Raw genomic sequence first — 8,664 nt, 5'->3', positions numbered from 1 at the left:
TTAGGTACTCTGCCCTTTTATATATCGTTTCGTCTCCGTAATCGGAGACCAATGATCTTTTTTGAAAAAGATAGATAATAATTAAAAGCAAACATTTTAAAACTGAACCAAGTGTAACTTTTACTTAACTAATCAAGGAAAATTCAACAGGAACGTGATGGGGACAAAGAGTTAAAGCTAGATATACAAAATTTTAATAAGGTACAGATATTGATAATACAACGTAAACTGTGATAATACTAATAACTAACAATTACTCAGTCATTCTCTTAACAAAATTCTGTAAAATAGCCGCGTGAGAATTGACAAACTCCTTGTTGACAGGAAGCTCATTGCTGGCTAAACTCATCAAATCAATTAAAAACCTATTCCTCTCCTGGTCCTCCAAATTCGTCAAATAATTCTTAATAAGATTTTTCATATTATCACAATCAAGTTTAACAACGTGCTCTTCAATTTGCTCTTGAGTTATTTCCTGTTTAACAACTGCGTTGTTTTGCGCCTCCTTTATCGGAGTAGCCAACCGGTCATCAACCGCATTAACCAGAGAGTCCACCAACGGGGACGAAATCACGTCCACAACATCAGGAACCTTCAAATTTTGCATAAGAAGCTTAAGTGCTTGCTTGCCTTTAGCACTATCTTCGAAATTAGAATCACAGAACTCTTTACAATTTAAAATCAATTCTTCAATCTCAAGAACACTCGTTTCCGGCTTCTGAAACAGAACATTAAAACCATCAATAATAACAATAGACGACACAACCTCTTCCGACTCTTCTTCATCAGTATTATTCTCAGTCTGATTCTGATCCTCAAACTCTTCGGAATCCCGGATAAAAATCTTCCTTTCGGTGATCGCCGGGTCGGAGAAATTCACCCGTTTGCGCTAAAACCACACTTTAATTTTTTTTTCAAACCTTGGTCACCCACCTTCGCAACGGGGGCCCCGCTATCGTCCTCGCTCTTGCGCTTCAAAATCCCGCTGGCTGGGACCGTCATCGGACTCGGTACTTCCCGCGAAAACGTCAGGAGGTCCAAAGTCTCCTCTTTGCGCAGCTTCATCTTGCACACGCTGGGCGACGGAGGCTTTTTACCGAACCATTTCCGGTCCGAGTTCGCGATCTGCAGGCTCGAGTTGGCCATGCGTAGCAAGCGGGCCGTCCGTCTGTTCGGGATCGGGGCGGGCGTTGGCGGAGCCTCCTGTTCGGAACTAATGGGGGAGATGTCCAAAGTGTTGTTCAGCAGTTCGCTGGTGCGGTCCGGAGTGTCACACGTGACCGGCGATCCGGGCAAGTCGTCAGGGGTTGGCGGTTTAACCGGGGTTAAAGTCAACGTGTCAGTGTCTTGGATTTTCTCGTCGGTTGTAACCGACTCTAGGGTCAGTGTTTCAGTGTCACTGGCCATTTCGGTGGTTTTTTGCTCGGAGTTGTCCAGCGATTGGCTGCGCTCGAGGCGCACGACCGGGTCGGTGTTTTGCGTAATGACTTCAGGCAGCGATTGGCGAGCTTTTTTGGGCGTTTCCTTCGGTAATATCACCGATATGGTGACCAGTTGCTTGGGTTTGTTGGGAGTTGCGAGGATTTCGTCAATCGTTTGTTGTTTCAAAGTTCGATTTTGGCGAGATCGAGACTGGAATCTCGTGAAATGGTTATTCTGAGTCGCTTGCGAACTCTCAATCACGTCTTCGGAACATCTGAGAGTTTCGAAAGATTGCTTACGACTACGTCTGTGCAATGGGGCCTGGGTTTTACCGGTTTCAGTATTTTCCTTTGATTCTTTCTTTTGATCCAATGGTGTTATTATCACTGAAAGAGTTTTGACATCATCTGGCCCAAGCGGAGACGGACTACTACTTGTCGGAACTGAACTGGTCGAATCTGGGGTCAGACTAGTTGGCGAAACAGAATTTTTATCATTCGGAACCGGAGTCGTACACCTTCTTTTACTGTTCGACACCGGACTCGGACTAGAATTTGTCGGAGCTGGAGTCGGACTGGTATTTTTCGGCTCCGGAGTCGAACTATTTGACGAAACGGAGTTTTTACTATTCGGAACCGGAGTCGTAGGTCTTTTTCTTAAAACGGAACCTTTACTGGTCGCAACCGGAGTGGGATTAGAGATTGTCGGACTGGTATTTTCCGGCTCCGGAGTCAAACTAGTTGTCGGAACCGAAGTCGTAAATCTTCTTTTTAAAATGGAACTTTTTTTGGTCGAAACTGGAGTGGGGTTAGAACTTGTAGAACCCGGAAACGGACTGGTATTTTTCGGTTCCGGAAGCGAACTACTTGACGGCACCGGAGTCGTAGGTCTTCTTCTTGAAACGGAACTTTTACTGGTCAAAGCCGGAGTGGCATCAGAATTTATCGAAGTGGTTTTTTCCAGCTCCGGAGTCGAATCACTTGACGTAATTGCGTTTTCACTATTCGGAACCGGAGTCGTAGATCTCTTTCTTAAACCGGTACTTTTACTGCTCGCAACCGGAGTAGGATTAGAATTTGTCGGACTAGTATTATCTGGATCCGGAGCCGAACTTATTTGCGGAACCGGAGTCGGGGGCCTTTTTCTTAAAACGGGACCTTTACTGGTCACAACCGGAGTGGGATTAGAATTTGTCGGACTGGTGTTTTTTGGCTCCGGGGTCGAACTAGTTGACGGAACCGAAGTCGTATATCTTCTTTTTAAAATGGACCTTTTTTTGGTCGAAACTGGAGTGGGGTTAGAAGCTGTAGAACCCGGAGCCGGACTGGTATTTTTCGGCTCCGGAAGCGAACTACTTGACGGCACCGGAGTCGAAGGTCTTCTTCTTGAAACGGAACTTTTACTGGTTAAAGCCGGAGTGGCATCAGAATTTATCGAAGTGGTTTTTTCCAGCTCCGGAGTCGAATCACTTGACGGAATTGCGTTTTCACTATTCGGAACCGGAGTCGTAGATCTCTTTTTTAAACCGGTACTTTTACTGCTCGCAACCGGAGTAGGATTAGAATTTGTCGGACTGGTATTTTCCGGCTCCGGAGCCGAACTAATTGGCGGAACCGGAGTCGGGGGCCTTTTTCTTAAAACAGAACTTTTACTGGTCGCAACCGGAGTGGGATTAGAATTTGTCGGACTGGTATTTTTCGGCTCCGGAAGCGAACTACTTGACGGCACCGGAGTCGTAGGTCTTCTTTTTGAAACGGAACTTTTACTGGTCAAAACCGGAGTGGGATCAGTATTTATCGAAGTGGTTTTTTCCAGCTCCGGAGTCGAATCACTTGACGGAATTGCGTTTTCACTATTCGGAACCGGAGTCGTAGATCTCTTTCTTATACCGGTACTTTTACTGGTCGAAACCGGAGTCGGAACGGTAATTATCGTCTCCGGAGTCGGACTAATTGATGGATCAGAATTTTTATTATCCGGAACCGGAGTCGTAGGTCTTCTTCTCAGACCGGAACTTTTATTGGTCAAAACAGTAGCCGGCTCCGGGGTGGAACTAGTTGTCTGAACCGGAGTCGGGCATCTTCTTCTTTTACCGGTTGAAACCGGAGTGGGTTCAGCACTTGTCGAAACCGGAGTCGGACTCGTGTTTTTCGGCTCCGGGGCCGGACAAGTTGTTGGAACGGAACTTATCATTGAAACCGGAGTCGGACATCTTCTCCTCGAAACCGAACTTTTAATGGTTGAATCCGGACTGGGGCTTGTCGGAACGGAATTTTCACTTTCTAAAGCACTGTTTGTCGGAAGTGGTGTCGGACATCTTCTCGAACTCCTATTGTTCGTAACCGGAGTTGGAGTTGGACATCTACTTGTCGAAACCGGAGTTGGGCATCTAGCTGTCGGGCCCGGAGTCGGAGTGTTACTGTTCTGGTCCGGGGATGTTTCCGCCGTGACGTGACTTACTTGTTTTTTCGCTACTCTTCTACGTTTCTTGGTACTATAATCGCTACCGTCTAGGTAGATCTTCCTTTTCCCTCTCTTCACCTTATTTTTCGCCTTATCTGACGGAGTGTCCTCGTCGGCTTTAAAGTCGTAAACGCTTTCAGTATTTTCGGTTTTTGTTTGTTGTTTTTTTTCGACGAGAGCGGTCCGTTTCTTCAGCTTGATCTTAAAACTGGGTTTATTCATCGGTTTAGGATTTTTCCGAGTCCTAGCAGAACTCTGAACGAATTTCTGAATCGTTATAACCGGGACTTTCTTTTGATTGTCATCGGCGACTTCTTCATTTTTTCGCGAATCTTCGACTCTTTTGTCCACTCGTGCTAGCAGATCTTCCAAACTTACTTCAGCTTTCACGCTCTCTTCCTCATTTTGTGTGCTGGATGTAGTTGGTAAGAAATCAAGTTCGCGTCTGTTGACACGCTGGCTTTTACGAACGGGTGTATCTTCGGTGTTTTGGACGCTTTCGTCCACCACCTTGAAATTATCTTCAATACTGCGAACGACGTTTTGATTTACTTCCGTTGTTTGCGATTGCTCCAGTTGTTTTTGTACAGCGTTGTAAATCTCGGCCCGTAGTTTTTTCGGTGTCGTTTTACGACGAGATTCTATTTTTTTATCCACTGTGTCTGGAGGCGTTGGTTCAGTCTTCTTCTCTCTATCAAACAGACTGCTTAATTCAGAAGCGAGCGAATTCAAGGACTTTTCTTCCTTAATTTCTTCCAAAGCATCAAAAGTCTGTGTTTCGGTTTCATCATTCGACCTGAACATGTCTGGAGTTTGACTTCGAGTCAAGTCTTCATACAATGCAGGTATGTCATCTCGTCTTCTCCTCAACATCTCTTTCTGATGCTTGTTGAGATTGTCCACATTGAGGCTGACTTTTGTGTCAATTGGGACATAATCGGAAGACTTGTCTTCGTTTATGGACAAAACTGGTTCTTTCTTGACCTTGGGCGAAGCCCCTTTACCTTTGGACGCCAGGGGCGAAGTCCTAAAATTGCCGGCTTTGGTCCCCAGTTTTGGGCTCGCATTCGTCATGTTCATTATCCGCAAAGATCTTGTTGCAGATATCATAGGTTCCCGTCCGTTTTCTTTTAGTTCCAACAGCCCAATTAATTTTCTCGTATTATTAGCAATGGAATTGTCGTCATTTAACATGAGCGCTTCTAGGAATGGAATCAAACGCTTGGCGAACTTTTCCAAATTTTTCGTATGGCCGTTTTTCAAATGCGTGGCCAATTCGGCCAGAACCGAATATTCCTAAACAACCAAAACAAAATCAAAAAATTGTTCGAAAACAAAAAACACCCACCTTGTGAATTGTAACAATGTTTTCCACGCAACTACACAACTTGTCAATTGCTTCATCGTTACCATCAGACTTATAAAAGTACAAGTTTTGGTGGCAGTAACACAGAATAGTCGAGCTAAGCTTTTTCACATCGCTCTTGGACAAGCTGGGCGAAGTGACGATCAACTCAACAAGTCTCATAAATTTAGTCACTGAAACAAAACCCAAGTAAAGCAAATTTCGCAAAATTTTGCTCGAATTACCGAAATCTTTGTTGGGGTTGGTTTCGGCCGCCGAAATGTGTTCTAAAAATTGCACTACATTCGAGCCAAGAGTCGGATTATCCAAGAAAAGCGTCACAAGTCCTTGGATCACGAAATTTTTCATAATTTCCGACTTGCAACCGACGAATATTTTGATCCACTTGGATGTGACGGTCTGGAATAAAAAATTAGACTGGTTCCCAACGCCCAAAATAATACTTTTGAGTCTTTCAGCTCGTGGAGATAACGGACGGGCCACGTTAACGAACGGGAATTCTCCGGTGTGACTGAAATATTACACTTGCACCAAACACTGCTCAGTTGGTTCGGGTTTTGGCATTCGGAGTTGTTTTTGAAATAATTCGAGACGAGTTTGTGAAATCTGCTGGAGTTGTCCGAGTCCAGGCAGGAGTTGACGAATTTCAAAATGTAGAATTCCAAAAAAGCGCTGAAAATTCCCACAGTTAGCGAGCAACAACCAATTGGTGCACTTTTACCAAGTCTGAAAATTGATCATCCAGAGCAGATGCACCGCAATTGCGAACACAATGTCTTTGAACTCGTCCACGAGCTTGTCACGGACTAGCAACTCCACTATGTTCCCTAGCACCAGGTATAAGAATTCGCTCTGACCGGAGTGCTGCAAATAATTGGTTTTATCGCCAAACTAACGAAATCACTGCCGTTACCCTCAGCACTTTGTTTAATAGACTATTGATTTGGGCGCAACATTTCTTCTTAACTTCGTCGCTACTCTGGTGAATCAGCCGAAGAAGTGACTGCCAAAGGCACTGAATAATCTGCAAAAGAGCATGAGACAAGTCCACGTTTTCGCCGAGTTTCTTACAACACGATTGATGATCTTGTTCTGCTGACAGTGATGAAGCAAAGTACAGCATTCCATGACAGAATTTATTAAAATTTCGGCAAAACTGGGAAAATTCTCATTCGTGATTAAAGGCTTGAACAGCTGGAACTCGTCACTTTTCAGGCACTTTGCCGCGGGATCGTGCGAGTGGCCTAGAATGCGTGAATTAACCTCACCCTCCCAAAATACAATGAGTAGTTAAATAGTGCTGGTTCTGGCTCACTCAGGATTCAACGTTTTGATTCAGGCGCTTTGTCTGAGCTGATCAATCGCTAGTTAGAATCATGTGTTTTGTCTGACCTTGAATGATGTTCGACTTTGTTGCAATTCGGAAATAAAATTAACTAGACGCCCTCTGGTGATGACTTTTGAACTATGTCGAAAACAGTAACGGAATTTTCGTAATTCCACATTTAATTGACATTAATAAATTGTTTAACAATTTTGCGTGTATAGTGTTAATTGCTTACATTGGAGAAAATCACTTTAAAAGTACGTGGTGGTAAATATTACCACTGACTTTGGTTCTGCGGTTTTTCATGGTATAAAGTGTTTGTTGTTGGGATTTGAGAGTGGATAAAAAGTGAAAAAGATTTAAATTTTCATTACAAAGTGTTATCAAACAGTTGTTTAATTAAAGACTATAGTAATGGATCACAGCGAACACAAAGTTGGGCTCAAGAAACCAATAAATTAGTGAAGTTTGTGAATTTTAGGTTAGAATTTTTCCACTGATAAAATCATGAAATACTTCGATAAATCAACAAAACTACAATTAAGATTAACAACTGCTAATACACTTAAACGTAAATTATGCCAAAAGGTAGGCTTTTCAATGTCTTTGTAATAATTTTCCAATAAAGAAAGTGAACCAAACAGTCATTCGTTATTCGTGTTTTCCTCGTCATCTCTCATTTGTCAACATAAGTTTCTTGCATCAAATATACAATAATTATTCCGCATAGGCAATGCAATAATTGTGAAGCCTCAAAATTCGTACAACGCTCAAAATATCCGAATAAACATTTTCCCGCCATTTATGGTTACTGTTTTCGACCTAGCTCAGTGGCGCCCCCAACGGTAATTTTATTTCCGAATGCTAGTTTCAATTAGTTTTAGATCTTTCAAAATCATAGTTTTTGTTTTATTAAAATAAGTCTTTTATTTTTTCATAGCTTTTGTTGTATTAAGTAAGCTGTGTTATAGTTTTTATGCTTGTGTATCCCTTATTTGTATAAGATCTGTTAACAAGCACAATTTAACTACTACGAGTACAATACCCTTACCAATAATCTCAAGCAAAACTTTGGTACTTTTGCAGCAAACTTCCGGGACGCTCCTCCCTTGCCTCGTCCGTTCCGAGTCATTTTTCTCATCAAACGGTCCAAAGCAAAACTCTAGAAACTCCTTCAGACATAAAGTGGCCTTGTCTTGCAACTTCTCCAACAAATAGATGTAGGTGTCGCAACGCTTTATGATAACGGTTGGGGTTCTCGAAAATTTGGCCTTCATGGGGGTCACCAGTAATTTGAGCTGTTTGGCGCTGCACATGTACTCCATGTTTAGGCTACTGTTGTTTATCAATTCCTTCCAACAGTCGTACGCTTTCAGTCTCTGCTCGGTTGAGGAGGAGTTTCGGAACGCAACCTCCACCTCTTTCAGCAGTTTGTTACCGGTGCCTTGCCTCGAGTGGAGCTTCTCGTTGCTTAACTTAATCAAAAACTCCCACAGTTGGTCCCAATGCGGGTAGTTACTGTCTCGCAACTGGCCGACAACTTTAATGTACCTTAAATTCGTTACATTGTGACTAGCTCATTTCTCGTGTAACTGACTCACGTGTTGTCAATCGCAGCGAAGACTTCCTCTTGGTCTTTGGTATCTAACGTGGAAACAGTAACAAACTGGACGAAATGAGAGCCAAGCTCAATCAGCTCGTCTCTAATCCAGTCATCTACATTTTTGGCAAACATAGCCGGTACAAGTTTCGTTACGAAAACATCAATGCACTTATCTCTAGGTAGAGTACTTGTTAGCCTCTTAACCGCAGCCTTTATCTGGAAGACAACCGCTTTTAGTAAGAGTTTACACCACAAGTGCAAAAAAACCTCAGCAATCTCATTTGTTCTTTCGTTAAATAATTCAATGAGATCAAAGCTCCCGCTTTGCACTTGGGACACTATTTCGTTCATTTTAAAGCCTTACTAACATAGAGAGCCCGAAAACTTATTTAAAACACATCGATCACAAACTTAGCGTCTCAATGTCAACGCGGGAATTCTGTGTCATGGCCCCGCGATAGGGAAGTTTGGTAGGGTGCGGTT

General features: G+C 43.1%; 1 protein-coding gene across 1 annotated transcript; it reads right to left on the bottom strand.

Annotated features, from left to right (window-relative positions):
- Window positions 1-178: 178 nt before the first annotated feature.
- LOC100142008 (mucin-4) lies at window positions 179-8,651 on the bottom strand. The gene is made up of 12 exons (XM_008199467.3): window positions 8,449-8,651; window positions 8,180-8,397; window positions 7,630-8,129; window positions 6,323-6,495; window positions 6,165-6,275; window positions 5,973-6,115; window positions 5,695-5,923; window positions 5,476-5,650; window positions 5,234-5,424; window positions 934-5,181; window positions 767-889; window positions 179-718 (listed from the first exon to the last, which is right to left on the bottom strand). The coding sequence occupies exons 1-12, from the start codon at window positions 8,530-8,532 to the stop codon at window positions 254-256; spliced, it is 6,660 nt and encodes a 2,219-aa protein (XP_008197689.1). The 5' UTR covers window positions 8,533-8,651; the 3' UTR covers window positions 179-253.
- Between the last annotated feature and the right edge of the window lie 13 nt (window positions 8,652-8,664).

Source organism: Tribolium castaneum, chromosome 2 (genome assembly GCF_031307605.1).
Source record: "Tribolium castaneum strain GA2 chromosome 2, icTriCast1.1, whole genome shotgun sequence".
Classification (NCBI taxonomy): domain Eukaryota; kingdom Metazoa; phylum Arthropoda; class Insecta; order Coleoptera; family Tenebrionidae; genus Tribolium; species Tribolium castaneum.
This window is presented reverse-complemented; position numbering and strand designations above follow the sequence as displayed.